At 40.6% G+C, this 23,312-nt stretch overlaps 1 protein-coding gene across 3 annotated transcripts in view; it reads right to left on the bottom strand.

The window, feature by feature from the left end:
- The window catches only part of SH3PXD2B (SH3 and PX domains 2B), a 148,913-nt gene that overhangs the window by 46,227 nt on the left and 79,374 nt on the right, over positions 1-23,312 (bottom strand). For all 3 annotated transcript variants that reach the window (XM_061616894.1, XM_061616895.1, XM_061616896.1), the window contains exons 4-5: positions 10,195-10,271; positions 102-193 (exon numbers count right to left, since the gene is read on the bottom strand). In XM_061616894.1, coding sequence (XP_061472878.1) covers positions 102-193; positions 10,195-10,271 — 169 coding nt within the window. The remainder of the gene's footprint in view (positions 1-101; positions 194-10,194; positions 10,272-23,312) is intronic.

Below are 23,312 nucleotides of genomic sequence, written 5' to 3'. Positions count from 1 at the left end.
GCTTTAAAGGAATAGGGTGACTATTCCTTGACTATTGACTATGTGTTTCGTCCTCAATATTTCTGAAGCGCATCTGTGAAAGCTACTTATGACCAACTTACTCTTTCGGAGGATTTAAATCTTCTGGTCTCGTCTCAAAGAACTGAAGCACTTCATCACATTGAGAGATATACGGTGGCAGCTGAACCAGAGCCTGAAAAACAAAACAAGACACATATTTGGAAATGGAGAGTAGGTTTGCCAATTGTTAAGTGTGTAAACATGAGACAGCTTGTACTTAGTCCAGCTAGGCAGTCTAGGCACAGTCTCTGTCCACCATGATGCTCTTTTGCAAATGTTTCCCTGGCACTTTAATTTTCCAGCATGGATTCTGGTTTTTTTATTAAACAAGTCAATCACTACAATCCCTGCTTGGAGCTAATTAAAAAGATGTTAAAAAAAAAGTTAGTGTCCTAGCACTTTTTCAAACTAAAGCATTAGATTTTCTGCATAATCAGTTTTTAGCACAATACATTAATTTCTCATGTATTGCTTAGAGACCACACGTCTGTTTATCTGGAGATATTGCATTTTCCAAGCACAATTCTTTGTGACTGTGTTTACTATTGCATTTACTGTTTTCCCCATTCCTGAACCATAAAAAAGTATTTGGAGATTGTATGCTCCCCTTATTACAGAGGCTAATACTTAGCATTTGTAAAGAGCTCAAGAGCATTCAAAGCACTTCATGTACATGATTTTATAGCAATTCTTATAGCAATTCTTACTGATCTGATTTACAGAATTCTTGTATTATTATTCCCACATTGCAGTTGAGGGGCAGGGACATAGGATGGCTTGTTTAATACCACTGCAGAGGTGAAATTCAAACCCAGAACCTCCTGACTCAGAGCTCAGCCAACTTCTGAAGTGAGACATTTTATTGATCTTAACATTCTTTGAAGATTGTGTACTTCCACAGTCTCATCATGCAGGAACGTAAAGCTAGCCAGTTATATGATGACGTTCAAGGAAGGGTAAATAGCAACATAGAGGATTCTCCATCTCTCACTTGGACATCTGATGGCATGAAGAGACCTTGAGTGGCACAGAATGTTGCTTGGCTGCTAGAGCAATTGATCAGTTTACACTAGTCTTCCCCCATCTGGAAGATGTTGCTGGACTGCAAGTTCTATAATCCCTGATCATTCACCACGGTGGCTGGGGCTGATAGGAGTTGGGAGTCCAACAACATCTGGAGGTCCACAGGTTGGGGAAGACTGATTTATACTGACTGCAATGCCATGAAACATTTACAGAAGATCAGAGAGTTGTGTTGAGAGGAGCTATGTTTTGGAAATTGCCCTGGGAATGCTGTTAAAGATGGAGTATAAATCCCTCAAACAAACAACCCAAACAGAAGGCCAATGCCTCAAAATTAATTTTAGTGCTTTAGAAGGAACCCAGTGTATTATCTTAATGCTCCCAAATTCTCCTCAGACCATCAAAGATCCACCACGCCTCCATCACTTCCAGCTGAAATTTGGGCCTCTTCAGAACTTCTACATACAGAGGGTCAACCTCGTTGAATAATACTAGCCTCTCTCTCACTCCTTGCCATTTCCCTACCTTCCAAAAAGTAGGTCTAGCTTTCAAAACTGCAGGTTAGGGGCATAATTTCAGGTTTATATGATCATTTCCAACATTACTTTTTCCTAACTTGCATTCTCAAAATACATGTAGGGGAAAGTGCCTTCAATAAAATACCCTATGAGAATGGTAAGATTCTAGTCAGAGATGTATGGCAAGGCACAGAACAGCAAAAGTGGCCTTTCTAGAATTCTGGAAACTCTATTCATTTACTACTCAGGACAGCCCCTTGCTTTCCATACCCAGAATAAGCATATAGAGAACCTTTTCCAAGTTTTATGCAGCATAAGAGACAATTTGGAAAGCAGGTATTAACTAGATGCACCTCATATTTTCCTTTATGCACAAAAAAGGCTTCTGCAGCCTGACTGGCTCTGGAGATGAGATCCGCACAAGACCAACTCAGCTAGCAAGCAGTAACTTGTCTCTGCAGGAACTTCAGAGGACAGTATTCAGAATATCAGTGTTTCTTTTGGACTAGAGCCCAAAACACTTACTTTCCCCAACTGTCTACAGGTGCTGAATAAATAAGGGAGCTGATATAGAGCAGGATCTGCAAAATGTTTGAGGATATTCAACCTAAGAGTTTTAGTTCTCTATAATTAAAGAACTAAAAGTTTTACTATAGACAAAATGATCTCTGAAAAAACACTGTATTGTCAAAATGAAGGAAAGTTCACCCGCATAAATTACTTTCCCTCAGCATTTCACGACATTCTCCATCAATAGGAGAATCCTCTTATTGTTCTTCAGATGGAGTCATCTCCTTGGATGGAGGTATATCAACAGACTGACCCATTTGTTGTACCTTGATATACCATCTCCCTCAATAATTCATCTTAATTCCTCTTTCTATGCGCCCCAAGGAGAACAAGGAGAGTCTAATCTACTAAGCACCAAAGATTCTTAAGAATCCCAATAAACAGCAACTACTATCCAATAGTTTGACCATTTGACCCACACAATATTGTTGCGCGCCCCCCAATCTCCAAGCGGTGAGAGATTTCCAGGGGTCCCTGTGCTTACCCAGGAGTTTGGTTTCCTTGGAAAGGTCAGCAGACTGTGGTGTCTTTATGAAATATGATTTATTTATTTACACACATTCCAATCTGAGCATAGGATGGAGGGGTTCAAAGCATCAGCAGTCCAACAGATCTTTCTTTTCCATCAGGCTTACAGGAGGCACCCTAAAGCTATGGTGCAGAGAGCCAGCCTCTCTGCCTGCCTCCAGCTCCCAAGCTTTCCTCAGATTCAACTCAAAACACAAGTCTCTCCTTGGCCTCAGGAAGGGGGGGGGCTCTCCTGGACAGTTTCAACAATAGGACCTCTCTGCCCCAGTTAATGGGCACTTGATTGGTCTATTAACTCACCTGGCCGCTCTATTAGACTAACAAAGGGAACTCATCTGACCAGCAGAGCTGGTTTCTCACCCCCAGGTTCCAAATCATAGGCTGGAAAGGGACTCATAGAAATCATCCATCTCAACTCCAAACTCAGAACAATATTTTCATGTGCGTATCCAATTCTTTCCCTGTAATTATTGGGAGGAGGGCAGAGAATGGCCTAATATCTATAATCCAAGTGATTATTTAACATGTGTACATAGCCATGCTGCCAACTATCATTACAATTCTTTTTTACAAATCCTATCTGCCTCTCTTATTGATAAATGTGATGTGCAGCTGGGAGAAAGATAATTTAGCACAGGGCTTTCTTTGTGATTATACTCCCTGGTAAGGAGTACCAGCCCCTTTTTTTCACTGTCATTGGCAGCCATTTTGTGCTGGCATCCACAGTACTTTTATCAAGGTGCAAGTACTGGCACCTAATTTTTTTTAATCAAGAAAGCGCTGATTTAGCATGAAACATCACTTGTTTAATTGCCACTGTGGTACACCAGAGATTTTAAATCTCAGATCTTTGATCTCTCAAAAAAATCTCTGCTCTCCCAAATTTATCAGTAGTCCCCTACATAAGGAGGGGTTCCGTTCACATAAAGCTTTGGAAACCGTGGCACAGCTGTTCTCTTCCTGCTTTGCAAGGAGACAGACCAAGAGAATAGGCCAAGATGATTACCCCATAAGAAACAGTTTGGCTATTTAAAAATCTTCCAACAGTCGTGGCATCTCCAAAACTAGAGATGACGACCCCCTATGCATCCCTCTCTGGGCTTCAACATTTACCTCTTGTTGCTGAAACTGGTGCTGGTTGTAGAAATCACCTTCCGGTATCCAATCTATGTCGCAAACTTCAAATGGTACTACATAATGTGATCAGTACTATAGCAGATTACTATGGAAGTTTATAGCACATAATTGTGTCGTGCATAGTTTGCATTCATATCACAGCTACAGCAATGTTTTATACTCCTATATGCTAGGCTTACTTCTAAGTTTGATAAAAAGCCTTCCCTGTATGTAAATTTTGTACACTGAACAGAAACTGTTGTTGAAGTCATTATTCTGATTTGGAGAGGCTGCCAATCCCTAAATGCCCCAGCACCTGCTCATAAGAAATGCCACAGCTTTTATAAGGTGTTTTGTAGAATAGCCAAATGTTCTGTTTCTTATGAGGTAGCTATCTCAGCATGTGCTCCTGTACTGTGATGCTATTGCCCAATTAGAAAAGCGTCTTTCACTGGCCTTTCTGCAACCAAGAAAAGGTTCTAGTACTGTATTGGGAGATGATGCTTCCCAGGAAAGCAAAGAAGGGAAGTGACTGTTGCTTATACAGCATCTGAAGAGGAAGTGGTTGCAATTAATTCTTGTAACACTCAGCATTTACTATATATCCACAAACCAAAACAATCTCCATGTTTTGGGGGTTTATTATTTATTTATGAGATTTATATCTCGCCCTTCCTCCCAGTAGGGGCCTGGGGTGACAAACAAAGCACTTAAAGCACTCTAAAACATCATAAAAACAGACTTTAAAATATATTAAAACAAAACATCTTTAAAAACACTTTTAAAAAAGCTTTAAAAGGACCTTTTTTTAAAAAAAAAGCTTTATAGACGCATTAAAAAGCAATTCTAACACAGACGCAAACTGGGATAAGGTCTCTACTTAAAAGGCTTGCAGTGGTTTCCCTTTTGAAAAGCATGGAAAAACAGCAGCAGATAAGCTAATCTGTTGAAATTCATTAAAAGTCAGCCATGTTCAAAGAGTACCCATAATCCTATTACTGAACTTGCCCCATACTTTGACCATCATCTTCTGCAGTTGAAAAGTTAAAAAAAATGCCTGGCTGAGTTTTAATTAATTTAATAAATTTTGGCTTGAACTCAATGATAGTGTCGGGCATGCTCAGTAAGAACCAACTGTCAGTGTTCTAAAAGCCAGACTCACAGCTGCTGGGCTTGCCTAATCAGGGGGCCACACCCACACTAGACTTTGATTTCATGTAAGATAGTCATGGCTTCCCTCAGAGAATCCTAGGAAGTGTAGTTTGTGAAGGGTGCTGAGAGGAGACTCCTATTCCACTGACAGAGGTACAGTGGCCAGGGCATCAGGGCATCCAGTTTTCAGAAGGATGGGCCAAAGAGTATTTCAATTCACAGCGTCAAAGGCCTTAGTCAGATCAATAAACGCCATATATAAAGGTTGATTCTGCTCCTGGCATTTTTCTTGATGCTGTTGTGTAGTGAAGATCATGTCCACTGTCCCCCTGGAAAGGCGGAAACCATTTTGAGATTCGGGGAGGACATCCTCTGAGATCGGCAGGAGGCGATTTGCAAGGATCCTTGCAAGGATCCTTGCAAGGATTTTACCTGCAGTAGCAAGAAGACAAATACCTTGATAGTTCCCACAATCTGTTCTATCACCCTTCTTTAAAAGGGCGTCCCTAAAGTCTTCCGGGATCTCCTCCCTCATCCAGATTTTTTCAATGAGCTTATGAAGTTGTTGTGTAAGTTCAGGCCCACCTTCTTTAAAGACTTCAGCAGGAATCCCATCAGGTCCACTAGCTGTGTTGTTCTTCATTTGATTGATGGCTTTACCGACTTCATCCAAATTAGAGGATACTGCAAGCTCGTCTCTAGTTTGTTGTTGTAGAATTTGCGAGAAGACCTCATCAGCCACAACAGAGTTACGATTAAGGAGGTAATTTAATGCTCTTTCCAGCGCAGTGCAATAGACTCTTTATCCTTAAGAAGTTTGCTACCATCCACTGAACGTAAGGGATTTGTACCGTAATTTGTTGATCCATAGATGGCCTTTGTGGCATTAAAAAAGCCCTGTGCATCATGAGCATCTGTAAAATGTTGGATTTCTTGAGCTTTCTTTATCCACCAGGCATTCTTAAGTTCTCTAGTTCTTCTTTGGACCTCAGCCTTTGCACCGGCATAGATTTTTTTTCTTAGCAGCACAGTTAATGTCTTTCTGCCATATCTGGAAGGCTTTCCTTTTCTTGTCGATGATATGTTCAGTCTCAGTATCATTCTCATCAAACCGATCCTGATGTTTCTTAGTTTGGTATCCAATAGTTTGTTCACATGCTGCAATAATGGATGTCTTCAGTTTAATCCAGTGTTCCTCAACGTTTTCAGGGAGTTCCGTCGGTAGATGTTTCTTGAGAGTTGTTTGAAAGCAGGCTCGCTTAATAGGATCTTGAAGGGCATGGATGTTCATTTTACGCCTTGGTTTTCTTCCTTGGACCCTACATTGAGGAACAATATTAATGGCCATAGTGGATTGTAGTAATTGGTGATCTGTCCAGCAGTCATCAGCACTCGTCACAGCCCTAGTGAGGAGTATATCACGAAGATCTCTGGCATGGACAATTACATAATCCAGGAGATGCCAGTGTTTTGACCGAGGGTGCTTCCATGACGTTTTAAATGTATTTTTCTGACAAAAGAGTGTGTCTGTCATAACAAGATTATGCTCTGCACATTTAGTCAGAAGTAGAATGCCATTCAGGTTGCTATTGCCAACTCCTTCTTTCCCAATGGTTTCTGGCCATAAATCAAAATCACGCCCAACTCTTGCATTGAAATCACCCAAGAGGATAATTTTATCCTTCTTAGGTATCTCTGATAATATGATGTCCAGCTGGTTATAAAAATTTTCCTTGATGTCTTCATCAGCATCTAATGTTGGTGCATAAGCACTTACAATAGTTGCCTGCTGGTTTGGGGCAAGTTTTAACCAGAGAGTTGAGAATTGTTCATTAATGCCAATAGGAACTTCTGACAAGAGCTTCACAAGATTATTTTTAATAGCAAAGCCTACTCCATGTATTTGTCATTCTTGTTCAGGCAGTCCTTTCCAGAAGAAGGTATAACCTCCTTTTCCTTCCTTCAGTTGTCCTTCTCCTGCTCTTCGAGTTTCTTGGAGTGCTGCTATGTCAATATTAAAACGTCTCAACTCCCTCATGATGATGGCAGTCCTGCGTTCAGGACATTCACTATCTGTATTGTCCAGCAATGTCCATATATTCCATGTTCCAAAATTCAATTGTCTTTTGCAACCACTAAGTGGTGAGCCCACTGGACTCGGTAATCCAGTCAGGCAGACTATGTTTAGGGCACCTTTTCTAGCCCCCTCCCCATACGGGGTGAGCAGAATGGATCCTGAATAGGACTGCTCAGTTGTGGATATAGCTGCCGAACTACTCAACTGCCTCGGTCCTTGAGCCAGGACAACTGAGTCTGTATCCACCACCCATGTGCCGGTCCATGACTAGGGGCTTCTGGATTTCACAGTCCTAACCCTAACCCTGTCGCCATTCACCGATCGCCATGGGACTTTTGGTTTGGTTTGCTTGGAAGACACCTGTGCGTGAATTTGTTTTATGTGGGGAGATTGGCTCACAATGATCAACACACAATCTTGACAGAAAAGGCTTTGATCCAATGGCATGGATACCACGACGATTAGAAACCTTTTATCTCCTGCAGCCTTCATCCGCCTTCACAGCCGTCGTAACGTACACATTGTTATCCTCCGCCTGTTCTGCCATTGAGGACTTTCTTGGATCGTTCTTTGTCTGGTTCCTCTCCTTTGACCTTTCTGCCATGGGTGACCCTGCTGGGAGTACATGACTCCTGACGGCATCACTCACAGGGTTCATTGGAACACGCAAGCCCACTCACCACTACAAGGTGACGATCCAGCACTGTAGTCCGTAGCATGTGGTCAAGGACTGGATTTAGTGCCAAAGCCCCAAGCAATACACACCAATAAGAAAAGGTAGTTTATTTAAAAGAAAAAAAAGGTACATATAAAAAGAGAGCAGCATATATTTCCTTTAAAACCAATTACCCTCAACAAGGGTGAGCAAGAGATACATTTACAAAACACTGAGAGATTCAAACAGACAAAAAAGAAAATAAGAAAAGCTTACTTAGTCTAGCATAATATTCACTTTAAGTTGAAAGCCTGGTTCCCCATGGCTTACAAGCGTCTTCAGGCGACTCAAGGTAGATGGAATAGGGAACAAGTAACTGAAGGATCACCCTTCAGTTTATGGGATTTAGCTGGCAACAGGGAGAGGGCCAATTTGCCATCCTAGGGGCCCCTTCTGTGATCACCTTCTTTGAAGATAAGGAGGGCTAGACAGTTCACACCAAGCAGTCCCTGATCTGCAATACCCATACTCCTGACTTTGATCTCAGGAAGCAGATAAGAGATAACAGATAGGACTCAACTGCATCTTCTTGACATTATCAATTTGCAGCTGTCTGGCACTAAAACACTTGTTATACAGTGTATACAGTGTTACACAGTGTATACTCTGCTATACAGAGTATTCAGGAGGTCTTTCAACAAATCCCCCAGAATTTCCTCTGGTTCAGCCATTTTAGCTTGAGCAAACTTAGCTATTCTTGACAGGTTCTACTGTACATTTAAAACTGCATGCCTTATTTTCATACATGCACACCAATAGCACAAGAGTGGCTAAAGTACACCAAGTCTGAAATTATTCTAGGATTAGTAAGAAATCAGTTCAGGTTGTGCTCAAGCAGCCATCTTGGGAGAAAACTAATCAACATAAACTCAAGGTCTGGAAGCCAAGCCTAACTCTAGTTGGAACCTGAATCTGTGACACTGAAACAAACAAGTGGCACACATTTCCCCCTATGGCATGCTCCAAGCCCCCCCTCCCCAAAAGACCAGCTGACATCACATTGTCTGGTGGCAGAGCTAAGTGCAGCCAAGGCTGCAAGGGTGCCATCAACTGAGGCAGGCAGTCCATCCTTCGCTTCACTACTTCCCATCCCTGTCACAATGGGATAGGAATGTTTATCTTTGCACTGGTATCAACCCCTTTTAAAGACCAGAACAAAAACAAGCACATAAGTTCTGGCCTTTGGGAAGTTCCTTTGTCAGCCCCATAACAAATACTAAACTACCACTGCTGTATTGTTAGCATCCTCTCTGTGGTGACATATGTCAGGTAGGTTGCACTTCATAGTTTATGTTTACTTTTGGCCTATGGAAAGTTGACCCTCAGGAGTCAAGCAAAATGGTCACAAAATAAGGCTGGCTGTCGCAACATGGTATTCCTGAAAGGAATGGTTTGACGGAAGAGGTTAATCCAAGCAGGCAGTATCTGAGCATTTCCCCCCCTCTAGTAATACATTTTAACTAACCTTAATGTGTAACACTGCCTCCCTCCACTCTGCTAAGTATCCATTCGTAGTCCAAATTAATATACCTCAAGAATTCAACCTTTCTAGCCAGCAGATTTCCCTGCAGTGTTGCTGTCACACCACAAACCCAAACTTTTACCAGCCACAAGTTGTCCTGGAAATAATAATTTTCCCCCACTACAAAAAAAAAAAAAGCATTGTCTACTACGTGAAAGCTGCTAGACCTCTTAATCATACTCAGCAGTCTCACACGTGTTTGTTACTTCCATCTACGTTGAGATAATCATACTAAACTCAGAAGCATCTGAGGCAGTCTGAATAATTTTCAGCTGGGATGCTATTCAAACCAATGTATTTTAAGAGGGAAGTAGGCTAATCTAGCACACAGATTTCCCCCTCAAAATCACAACGGGCAGTTGGCTTCATCTTGCATGAGATGGAGGAAGGTTTATTACCAAAATAAAGCCATAATTTCAAGCAAAAATGAGACCAACGGTTGCTTGGAATGTAAAGGAATTTGCTTACAGTGGAAGCTCGTTGCATCGTGTCTTGCTATACTGTAGGTTCGGATATAATGCAGGTAAAATATTGTATACAGTACAGCAGTTTTCATTATAATGCAGAACTCCTACAATGTGGGTACATCCTTTGTTCCCAGCCCCCATGTTATAACAAACTTTCACTGTATTTACATGGATCTTGTCAAATAATAAACAATATGTATTATCAGTAAGCATTTATATAGTGCATTCCAAGTGTCCAAACTGCTTAACTGTCTCAGTAAAAACTACTCTTCCTCACCAGATGTTTGGACTACAATTTCCATCAGTCCCAAGTCAGCACAGTCATGCTGACCAGGGGTGGTGGGCAGCTCTAGTCTAGGGTTGGGAAGACTGCTATACAGGAATCAGCTACAAATAAGTCTCTGTCTCAGGGATCATCACAAAACCAAGAAGAAGATATAACTCACCTTGCAGTACTCATCAATGGGTATAAGACGCTTGATAGCAACATCACGGATGTGGCTTCGACGGAAGAGGATCTTGCCTATGGTAGGAAACACAAGAACAACACTAGTCAGTGTTTGGATAATACTTTGGTTTATTAGAACCTGCCTTCTAAAATTACTCATTAATTGCTATCTTTGGTCAGCTGCTCATTCACAGACATATCCCATAACGGCATTCAGGTATATGGCAATCCAAATGTTACACTAGAAGAAGTAAATCAAATAACTTGGAGTAATTCCATAAGATTAATTGTATTCATATCTATGATTTTACCTTGCTGGTCATTCATTTCATCAGGGATTGCGGATAATGTGAGAGCCAGTGTGGTGTAGTGGTTAAGGTGTTGGACTACGACCTGGGAGACCAGGGTTCGAATCCCCACACAGCCATGAAGCTCACTGGGTGACCTTGGGCCAGTCACTGCCTCTTAGCCTCAGAGGAAGGCAATGGTAAAACCACCTCTGAATACCGCTTACCATGAAAACCCTATTCATAGGGTCGCCCATAAGTCGGAATCCACTTGAAGGCAGTCCATGTCATGTGCGGATAATGTGAAACTATAAATTAGTGCCTTCAAATTCACAATATCATTTATTGAATGTTTCTTCCTTTCTAAATTATTTTTAAAGTTAGGCATGCACATCTTTCTTAACAGAGGCTGCATTCAAAAGAATTTAAATGAACACCAATAGGTACAATGAATTATTTGGGAGAACTCGCCTTCTCATACATTTCAAGAACAGGAGCCCCTAATTTTATTTCCTCCCTCTGGATGATCAGAGTCATTTAAGTCATGTGGGAATATCCAAAGTTTCTTTCGGCTCGGCTTCCTCCAGTGCATGCCCAATGTTTACAACAAAAACAATGTAGGGATTACAGAATTACTCCTCTTTAATGTTCCTTGCTCAGTATGGGCAGCACAGGAGAGAGAGTATTAAGAGCCTGTATTTGTGAAATGTAACTGTTTGTGTTAACATGGCCACTGGATGTTCATCTCACAGAGAGCAGCATTACCCAGATTATTTGCATACTTTAGCCACTAGTTTAGCCCAATTGAGTAACACTCCACTGCCAATCTAGTTATAGGAGATGGGTGTGAAGGGTGTGGTACCCATAGCAGAAGAACTTGCCAGTTGGATGTTTTAGGGGTTGAAGTCAAGGACTTGGTTCTCCACCCCAACTCCTTTGTAAAGTGACCCTCCAGATTATCTAGCTGCTAGCCATGATTCTAAGCCCTTTCTGAAGTATGGAAGCACAGTACACCATAAAGCTAGGGATATGGTGAATGCCAAATATATAGGGAAGCAATCAGTGAGAAGCCAAACTTTGTTTTACTGCCTTTTGGTATACCAGCTTTGCAGAGATAACAGTTGCAGAGAGAAGTTTTCAGCTGCTTTGTTCCTCCCTGGTCTTTTTTGCTGTTGTGCCATGCTAAGCTCAGCCAAGGTCCTGCTGCACCAGCAAAAGTCATTCCACTCGTGCAAGGATTTAGTTGAATACCACCCTATTTCTCCAACTACTGAGCGTGCGTGATAGTGAACTAAGAAAGCCAACACTCATTTTCATTTGCACTTGCAGTGTATGATAGAAATTCAAAGGGACAGAAAGCACCAATGCAAATATTCAAAGATGCCTATTTTAGGATCTCCTTATTGTCCATTTGATCACATGTTCATGTCAAATTCTGCCTGATTAATAAAAGCTAGCACATGGGTGGGTGAGTGGGGAGATAGCTAGGCTAAAATCTTTATGCCCAATGAACTAGGTTTGCAAGATCAAAAAATAAATTGCCATGTAAGTGTTTTCAAATGAATGGCCCTCTATTTGTCTTCTACAGTTGTATGGTACTCTGTCTGCAATGCTTGAAAGACAACTGCATAGGAGTTCAGCAAGGGAGCAATAATATTTAAAAAACAAATGATGTAGTAGAGGCTGCTCACAACTTTTGCTTCCAATTTCAACAGCCCCTATGAGGTTTCCCATAGAAAGAGTTGGGGTTCTGAAGCAAAGTATACGGACATTTGAATGAAACTATCAGCAAGTCAGAAAAGATTGTGAAGAATGCCTCCACGGAAAAGTTTAAGATGTTGGCTCCCCTTTTCTCTTAAATTGAACAAATTTCATTATTTTGGAGGGGTGAGGCTCTTGTTTTACCGGCAAGAATTTTGGTTCAAATTCTCTGTGCCCCTCATTATAAATTTAATCTCTCTACATCAACTAAAATCATCGAGGAATTTTCATTTGATTTTTCCAATTGGAAGGAACTGGGTATTCCAGTAACAAGGATCACCAGTGCTTTTTCTATATTTAGAACTCAGACAGCAATTGGGTTGGGCTGAGTTCCAAGATTCACTCAGTCACTAGAATTGAAATAAAATTTGTAACACACATTTTGTTATTGATGTGCACATAAAACATGCAAGCAATAAAAGTAAATGGCTAGTTAATCTCTCTAGCCATTTGCACAAGCAATCAGAGTAATGCATGTTCATTTCTCTACCACTTTCATGAGGCTTTTATTTTTGATCAAGAGATATTACACTCTTTTAAGCTTATGAGATTTTTATTTTTTATTTTTAAAGGAGCAGACAATAGAATAAAGCACAAGTGCTCTTTGGGAACTCATAGGACGCAGAACACAGCTATCATATTTTCAGCTGTTTCATACTGACAAACACAATGATGTACTTCCTGTACCAATTTATCTTACGTGATACAGTTTGAACAACATTAGTGTCATATATAATCCCACTGGGAGAAAGGGCAGGATATAAATCTAACAAATAAAATAAAATGTAAGCATTATTGTATGTTGGACTGATAAGTGAGACCAAATTCTCACAAGACAAATATAAGTTGTGGGTGACTGGTTCCCAGATTCAGGGACTGGAATGTTTACCTATTTTGGACAGGATTTCACTCAGTCTGGAGAAACAGATATGTACTCTGAGTGTGCTTCTGGAACCATTTTTGTCATCAAGAGAAGAGGCTCAGGTGACCTCTGTGGCTCAGAACAGCTACCAACTTTGCCTGGTACAACAAATATGTCCTTTCCTGAAAAAATAATAGCTTTAACAATGCATGTACCACAACTAGACTACTGTAATTCATTATACGTAGGGCTACCTTTATGCTTGGTCCAGAAGCTGCAGTTAGTGCAGAATTCAGCAGCTGGTGGGGTGCTGAGTCGGGCACTTAGCTAGGGTTTTTACTGCATTTTGATATTATGTATGTGCTTTTTGCTTGCGATTTTATTATTGTTAAATATGAGAACTTCTTAGAGATTTTGTTATGTTAAGTAAATGAAGCATATCTAATAAGATCAGGATTAGATCAGGATTAGTTTACTGCCTTTAAAATATAGTTCAGTTAAGAGTAAATCTTTAGCACAGCCTTACACATATGAATATGTGTAGTGTGTTATAGTGCTTAGAAGTTAGGACTACACCCTGGGAGACCAGGGTCCAAATCCCCACAAAGCCATAAAGCTCGCTGGGTGACCTTGGGCCAGTCACTGCCTCTCAGCCTCAGAGGAAGGCAATGGTAAACCACCTCTGAATACCGCTTACCATGAAAACCCTATTCATAGGGTCACTATAAGTCAGGATTGACTTGAAGGCAGTCAGACCAAACTCCAAAAAATATTTAAAAGCATCCTGAAAAACAACTTATGCAAAAAAAGAGTAGTACAGAAGTATTTTAACGTGGTAAATTAAATAAAGGTGCACAGCAGATTTAGCAAGAATCCGGGTAGTCATAAGCCATAGAAAATGTCTCCTCTCCTTGGGGCTAGTATAAGTGATAGATATAGCAGCTCTGCCTGTACTATAAAAATGTAGAAACCCTGCCTCCTCTTTTATTTGTGTACAATATTTTTAAAGCCTGTTTTTATTTTTTTATTTATATACAAGGATATCCTACCCTATTCTGAAGGCTCAGGGCAGATTAAAAATCACTACAGTAGCACTCTCCCCTGCTCACACACTTTCCTTCACAATGTCATCCATAAACTTCTTATATATATTCAAAATAACCTTCTATAGGATATAAATACTAAGGGGCAAACTAAAAAGTGGTAGTACACTCCAAATATTTATCTCACATTTTCATAACATGAATAGACCGTATACTTTTTAAAAAGTTGATTATATTTCTGTACAAAAGCCATTTACTTTCAACACAACTCTGCAAAAAGGAAACTGTGAAAGGCAAATAGAGTACAAGACTTCAAAGCCAAGTCCTTTCAAAGATACTCATACAAATATGTTTCCTTACACCTGCTGGTATTTAACTTATACTTGCATGTGCAAAATGTTTCAGGTACAACTAAAGTGCTGTTTTTATTACTAAAGCAGGCTACATGGATGTCAACATGAAAAAATATTGCTATTTAGATTTGTGCTCTTTTGAAAATGGATTATAAACACTTGTATTTCACAATGGAGGATCTCAAAGGCCACAATCCTGGTTAGTTGAAAAGAGCTGGATTAAGTGTCCACGCTTTGAAACTGGACTTTAGCAAGACAGCATGGCAATGGCAAGGCTTTATAAAAAAATCTTCCACAATTTGCATCACATAACATATGTGAAGAACTCCTAAATTAGAATGAACAATTTCAGTTTCTAGAGACAGAAGAGACAGATTGCAACCACAACCCCTTTAATCATTCAGCCATTTATACTCTCTTCCTTTGACCATTTCATATACCAAAATACCTGCTCACGAGGCTTCTTATCTGAACATTTAAAAGGCAGAATAGAAAAGTCCTGCAAAAAAAAATTTTTTCCAAGCCACAAAATAATGTATGACAGTATTAAAAATCCCTCTTTACAATCTCCCACTCCCCAAAATACGACATAACTCATTCATTTTAATTAGTGGAGTTAGCTGATTCAGTGGGGTGGCCAATCTGGTGACCTCCAGGTGTTGCTGAACCTGTGGCCCTCCATGTCTCTGGACTACAGCTCCCATCATCCCTGATCACTGCTGGTCATGTTGTCTAGGACTACTGGAAGCTGCAGTCCAACAATATCTGGAGAGCAGATAGCTACCTTTGAAATCATGTTATCAAAGTACCACCATTTACATTCTTTTAATTTGATATCTGATTTGATAGTTGAAGCTAAAGTTATACATGGACCACACTTTAAACCTACATGACACCAATACAAGGGTAAACTCTAGAAGCAGAGGGAGAAGTTCAGCTGGGAAGAGAAAGACGGAGTTTCTGTTAGTAATTATGAAGCTGTTTCCAGTCCAGATGACTGGTGGAATTGCTGAGTCAGTTCTTTCCCTATCACAGGCTAGAGACAGATACATAAAGGTTCAGGACACAGGAATTGTCAGATAACGCTATAGAGGTAGCAGAGGCAAGCACCCTTCTTTCTGCATCTCCTATTCAGTGACCAGCCAGTCTTCCTACACAGATATGTAAAAAAAGTCAAGGAGCAAGATTAGGGCAAGCCATTCAGCACCCACCTGAGCTTACATTACAATGAGATAAAACTGTGCAACACCCGCCCTCCCGTTTCAACAGCTGGCGGGCCAAAAGTGAGTTGCCACATTTATAACCAACAATCCCTGTGGATCAAAAGCAACAGGACTGGAAGATGCTCCTCCCTCAACTCACTGCCAGGTGCCAGCCAATGAATCACCACAGAACATTCAATACAGAATGCACTTTTGCCAAACTTAAATTAGAACAAGGCTTTCAAACCTTCCGCAGCCAGCTTTTAATCAGTGAAGTTTTCTACAACTTTATTCACTAGCATGATTTCTGCAAACAGTGCATTCCCTTTTGTTCTGCTATAAGGGCAAATGAGATAACTAATATCCTTACAAGCTGGATCCATTGAGCAGATGTATCCACAGTGGGGCAAGGTAAGTACACTTGCTATTGAGGAGCCCCATCTCTGAAACACAACAGTATCACAGGAATTTTACTCAATGATGCAAGTTTTCCAGAAAAAATCTGAATCAGAAAATTTTCCACTATCCCAAATAGGTATGAAATCTAATTTAGCATGTTGAACTTAAACAAAACTAAAGAGGATGCCATGTTGTTACTTTTGCTTGTTTTATAAATATTTGAATTATCCCTCAGAAGTCAAAACTAGTATTTTAACTGAAATATTTGAGTAGAAGAAGGGGGGAGGCAATAAAACACTCTTAGTGTGGATTCAACATTCAAAAGACTCTCCAGCTGTTACTTGGTAATCACTTTTACTGAACACCATAGTGCACACTTCTGCTGGACTGTTTAAACTGAAAGGAATGAAGACTGTTAATATACTAATATTAACATGCCTGAAGAGCGCTCTCTCTCTCTCTCTCTCTCTCTCTCTCTCTCTCTCACACACACACACACACACACACACACACACGGGATAGTCACCTAAAAAAGGTTAAATATGAAATCAGTGTTGTATTAAGTCAAATTGGGGAAACAAAAACATTTTATTTTGTTGTGTTCATTAAGTCATCAAATAATTTTATGAAACAATGAATTTCTAAAAATAGATGGAAAATTTTCCACCCCACATCACTAGGTTTACTGTCAGATTCCACTCACTTTGGGCGGTGAATCCTATCCCCCCCTCTATTTGTACCTGTTACACCATTCAGTGTGGGCAGGGCTTCAGATGAAAGGGATATGGCTATACCTTTTTAGGTAAGCAAGGTTGTCTTTTGGCAGAAGCTTGGGCTGCACACAGGCAGAGGCTACATTCTATGAAGAGAGAGCCCCTGCCATAGTTTTGACTGTAACTTTGTAGCTATACTGTGACTATATTTCCTACCCATTCTCTCTCCCCCCCGCCTTTATTCTTCTGAAATAAATTCCCTTTTCATCACCTCTCAAATTACACCCTGTCTGGCTTGGCCTCGAATTCACTTTTAAACATATGGACACAATTTCTTTCCAGAAGCAAAAAATAGTTGCCAGGAATGGGCAGATATGCATGATGACTAAAGCTTCAAACAGTGCTTGCCACAATCAAATGAATAATCTGGCCGGGTGAAACAATAAGGAATACAATATCAGTCTGAATGTTGCACACAGGGACACATCCTTTTGTGGGAGCACTGTACAAATTTAAATTCATGCCAGGGGCAGCATGGTCCTGTGACGCATCATAAGGTGGAACGGCAAACAAGTCAAAAGGGAATTGGGTCCAGACATCTCCAGCAGCAAACAAAAGGCCTTACCCAATAACCCTACCGATCACTCCCTTACACTGAGGTGGTATGTTGCAGGGGCTAAGAGACAGAGCTGTGAACCAGGAATCCACAGTTTTAATCTTACCTCTGTCATGCACTCACTAGGTGGCCTTCGGGAAGCTACTCTGTTTCAGCCCTGCAATATGGGGGCAATGCCCCAAATAGGAAGCTCCCTTATACAAAGTCAGACTATTTAGCTCAATATTGTCTACATTGATTGGTAGCAGCTCCCCAGGGTATCAGACAGAGGTTTCTCCCAGTCTTACCCGGAGATGCCGAGAATTGAATTCGGGATCTTCTGCATGCATAGCGGATGCTCTATCACAGAGCTACTATATGGCCCTTTCCCTTCCCTTGTAAAGATTACAATGTAGCATACGTGAAGCATTCTGAACATTCCAGAGCTTTCTATAAATGCCAGTTCTTATCATCGCTATCAGTTTTTTGTGACTAAGTCATAGAGTAGACCTACTGAACTCAATGGACTTGATTAACTTGAGGGGGCCCTCTTGGTACTTCTACAGCCCTCAGAGATTTGGGGTAGTGGTGGCCCAGGAAAGGGCATACTCTGTGGCAGCCTCTAAGTTGTGGAATTCCCTCCCCACAGAATGGGGGAGGAATGAAAATGTGTCTGGCACTTTCATTATGTCATTTCAGTTGCATGCTGATATAATACATATATTAGGACCCACGCAATTCTTGTGACTATAATTTATTTTAAACTGTTTTAGCATTGTATTTTAAATTGCTATGACTCAACCAGAGACCTGATGGTAAAGGGTGGGTGATAAATCAAATAAATAATGACAACAACAATAAAGCTGATCAATTTCGATGGCTCTACTATATGAGTTCGTTGGATACAGCCCATTTATTGTTATTGTTATTGTTATTATACTGCATTTTCACAAATACACATTTGGTCAAAGTGATTCACACAAACAGTCCAAATGCCGTAGCACAACAACACATAATAAAAAGTATAATCACTACATTAAGGAAAAAAATACATCAAAGTATAAATGAGCATAAAGCTCAACAATAAAGCCAAAGCAAAAATATTTAAAAACTAATGCGCAAGCTGATACAAAATCCTCTTCTTCCCCTGACCCTTATTGCTCAACCTAAAGGGCCAGAAAGTCTTCTGAAAGAAGCTGCATTTGAAGGCTTCCAGGGCTGGAGGGTGGGGCAAGTCAGGTGGAAACAGCCCTCCCCCGATGACAAACAGAGTCTCTCTCCCCTCAAGAAGGCACATACTCCTAACTTTCTTGCATATATTGGTATGGATCCAGAGATATGCCAACATAAAACATTCTGGCAGTGGCACTATTCTGCAAACTGTTACAAAAGAGCTAACAGGAAAACATCTCCACACAACGTGAACTTGGTGCAAGCACACATTTTGAGATGCTGTATAGTGCTTTGTGCAAACAGACATTGTACAGTACCTGTACACAACACTAGACATCATTCTGTGCTAACAGAAGCCTTTATTTATCTTTTCTCATCCAAGCATCTTGAATCAAGTCTGGTGAAGCCCTTCTGCTTGCAGAAGGGTACCTCATCTGGATCCAACCAAATGCAATGCATGGAAAAGCAAAGAAGGTGTGAGTGCTTCATTCTGATATTGATGGTTCAGATTCAACCTTCCACTGGTCTCAGGGAGGCATTTGAGCTTCCCTTGAGGCTTTGCCTGAGCAAAATAGGAATGTGAGTACAGGGCCACCTTAAGTTGCCACGGTTTTACAGGGAGGATTTGACTAAAAAGGCTAACAGGATCTCAAGCCGTGCAGCATGGAAAGGAGGCAGAAAGCTGATAACAATCAAACTTTTTTATCCTGTTAAAACTCCTTCCTTGGGCGTTTGCCACGGCCTCCAGTTGAAGCTTCCACAAAAGCAATTTCACAGCCAAAGTTAAGAACGTCGGCTTTGGTCAGAGTTTTGTTTCCATACAGTTCTATCCAGTTCTACTGGTGGGAATAGGCTCTAGATCGCCATGGACATATGGAGTTTGGAAAACATAGTTCTGCTTATAAAAGCTACTTTCTGAAAGCTTTGGCAGATGCTGCATATAGCTAATCTAGACAACTCATTTTTTTTTTCAGTTTCTCTCTTTCGGGGTCTCCATGTTTCCATTTCCTCTCCAGCCCACTCTTCATCCTTACAGCATTTTGCACAGTTGCTTGCACTTGTAGAAAAGTGCACAGCCTTTTATTTCTCCGCATCTTGTTGAAAGATAGTTATGTATTTGGCATGTTCATGATGTACAAAAAGTATACACACCAATGATCATATTATAGGCTAAACCTAATTTGAGGTCCTGGTTAAAAAACTTATATTAAACTACAATTTCCCATTTCGGATGTAATACCTAACTGTTTTTTAATTAAACCAGGATGTAAGTATCAAGGAAGAGAGAGCAAGGGGAGAGGCAATAGTGGAACACATGATTTCATCTCTTATCCCCAGCTACTGAACTAATGTTTAACAAGCCCAGAGTTGAGCATCTGAACCAGGGCAGAGGCAAACCCCCCACACACACACCAAAAAAAGAGAAAAAACCACTTCTGCAGCTTGACATGATTTCTCCTTCCTCAAATTAATGTTGCAATATCAATTATCTTAAAGGGAATCTATGTACAAACTAAGTACCTTCTTTTCACCTTCCATCTGGTCCTCTACAATTCTCAAAGTTCTTACATTGCTGTAAAACTTACAGCAATTCAAAATCTCTTACAATTGTGGAGGTTCACAAGCAACTTTTGTTAAATTCTATCTCGTCATCAGAACCTAAATACTAAGGGATCCGAATGGCATCTGGTTGGTATGAATGATAATCTTTACAGTTTCTGAACCTCTGGCTGAAAAAGGCCAGAGAAACACATGCAGCATAAGTTATATTTCTCAAACCATATCCCTTACCTGATCAATATCCTATCATATCATCATAATTTCCTGGTCTGTAAAGTCTCCTGGTACTGTCAGGAAAGATGTCAGTTTGTGAGTGTATATGTGAGGGGGTGAGGGAGACAGAACAATTGTGAAAAATGCAGGACAACTCTGGCCAGTACACAACTGTTTTTTTTCTGAAGGGGAAAAAAAACTTCAAGTCCCTAACATGACAACTCAGCCACATTCACAACTGGAAGATATCAATGATTATAGATAGTGATATTATGTATAGTCAGTAGGACATTTTTAAAATTATTTAATTTCTACTGCACAGAAAGAGATACAAGCCATGACCATTTCTCAAGATTCAGGAGGTTGTTCTTCCCTTAAGATGTATTATATCTTGATTCATGCTCACACAGAGCTTTCAAACAGTTTGTATTTGGGGCTTCTAAAGAGCTCTGGGTAACAGAGGGCATTAGATTGTTTAAGTGTTTGAAGTACTATCCACTGCATTTCCCAAATGCTACAGCCATCTGGGTGTAAAGAAAAACTGTGGCATTAGGCAACATAGCCCTCAACATAACCAACAAATCAAAACTATGCTGATCTGAGCTGTTAAGTAGATGAGCAGTTCTTAGGATTCACAGAGACAACTTACCAACAGTCTTAAAGAGCGAAATCTAGTTGAATGTCAACTGTGCAAGAGACCACCTATCGGACCAAGTCTCTCCCACCAACTAAATCAAAGGAGGCTGACTTGGATCTACAGACTGCGGCACTACCTGGAAACAACTAGAGGCAGACTCTAAACTCCCTGCAAGATCACAAAAATGTAACTCACACTTGAACAGCACAGGCTGTTCTAGGAGTGGTGCAACACCACACAAGAGCAGCTCCTGTTGAAGTAAATATTTAAGACACAAATCCCCACCTTGTAGTGCTGACTATTAATAATACCCCCATCCCCATAACTCAAATAGTACTGCTGCTCAGTCTTATAAAATTAACAGTTGTAATACATGAAGTGAGAAAAGGAATGATTCCTGTACAGAAACATTTTTCTGGTAGGTTTTGGAGAACCATTTTAAATCTGAAGAACAAAGTCTGTGCTAATGGATTCAGAGGTAATCCCACATGGAAACTAAATCTTCATTTAAAAAACAGAGGGAAAGGTGAGAGAACTCATTGGGCAAAACAAAAACACCACAGCCAAGGTCATTTGGTCATGACAGAAAGATATTCTCTGTGTTGAATCGAAAATAACTCCTTCATTCCTATCAAAAGCCTCAAGTCTGAATGTGTTATAGGTTTACGAAGAATGCTAGAGGCAGCTGGATGGAGAGTATTACTGGAAACATTGCTTCAGACGTAAGAAACCACAATGTATAATGTTACCAATCAGAGCTTCCCAGAAAGCAGCATATTTGGAACAGACAGCAGGAGCCAAATCCCCACACTGGTAATGAAATTCAAGTGCTAGCATGCTATTGTGAGTGGGATGCGGGGAAAGCAAACTATAAGGGGGGGGTGCGGGCGAGAGAGAAAGAGGCCATTTGAAAAAGTAACTGACAGCTCACATGCTCAACCTGGGCCTGAAGGTGTATTATATGACACCCTGTCTCCCATTGCCAGCCGTCTCCCAAGTTTCTTGCTTGGGAGGAGTCAAAGGAGCATCCAACAAGGTCAGTTCTGGTGTACCTAAGCTCTTCTGTTTCTCCCTTCACTCTTGAATTTTCAATCAATTTGTTCTCAGAAACATAAGAGATTGCTCTATTGGCTTGAATAAAGGGAGATTTAGGAGGCTGCAGGGACAAAAAAGTCATTGATAGCGGCTGAGGTTTTGTTCCAGCTTAGGGTTTGCCCCTGTTGTGCTGCCAAAGCATTCAGGTCAATCTGAGACCTCTGCAGAGATTCTGCAAGGTTAGATTGGGTTTACTGATTTTGGTGCATGCAGATCATACACACTAACAAATCTAGTTGCATGCTTAATCTTCAACTGCCAAAGCTCCTATGACCCCTGGATGACAAACTTTCCTGGTGATGCAAAGCATTTATAAGCCAGAAAAGCTGGTAATTATACAGCCACAAGAGTGGCTGTATACTATAGCCAGCATGGATTTTTCACATTCCGCAATGTTAAATGGAAAATACCCCCGCATGCCATTCTGATGCTTCCCATAAGCTCATTTCAAAACAAAACCTTACAAAACTTATAGTCCTGAACTCAGAAACGCTTGCTTAACAACCCTGTCAATTGTCATGGCGATACACAAAACAGTCAGAGAGAATCGAGAGTTCAAAGTCTAAAAAGAGAGAGAAAAACCTCAGAGCCCTTTTGGCCGTTTTTCTCAAGAGTTCTCATAATCTGTTGAAATTCATTAAAAATCAGCCATGTTCACAGAGTACCTGTAATCCTAATACTGACCTTGCCCCATACTCTGACCTTCATCTACTGCAGTTTAAAAGTTAAAAAAATGCCTGGTTGATTTTTAATTAATTTAAGAAATTTTGGCTGGAAGCCTATTATAACGCGGGGCATGCTCACTAAGGACCAACTGTCAGTGTTCTAAAAGCCTCACAGCTGCTGGGCTTGGCTAATAAGAGGGCCACACCCACACCAGACTTGATTTCACTTGAGACAGTCATGACTTCCCTCAAAGAATCCTGGGAAGTGTAGTTTGTGAAGGGTGCTGAGAGGAGACTCCTATTCCCCTGAGAGAATGGTTTAACCATCAGCAACTCTGATTAAAGGTCTGTGAGAGAAACAGGGCGTCTCCTAGCAACTCTCAGCACCCTTCACTAACTACACTTCCCAGGATTCTTTGAGAGAAGCCATGATTGGCTTTGAGAGAAGCCATGATAAATTCTTTTAAATTGTTTTTAAAAGATGTGTTTTTAAATTTGTATATTTGTTTTTAATGTTTTTAGTTAGTTTAAACCGCCCAGAGAGCTTCGGCTATGGGG

Source organism: Rhineura floridana, chromosome 3 (genome assembly GCF_030035675.1).
Source record: "Rhineura floridana isolate rRhiFlo1 chromosome 3, rRhiFlo1.hap2, whole genome shotgun sequence".
NCBI classification, from domain to species: domain Eukaryota; kingdom Metazoa; phylum Chordata; class Lepidosauria; order Squamata; family Rhineuridae; genus Rhineura; species Rhineura floridana.
This window is presented reverse-complemented; position numbering and strand designations above follow the sequence as displayed.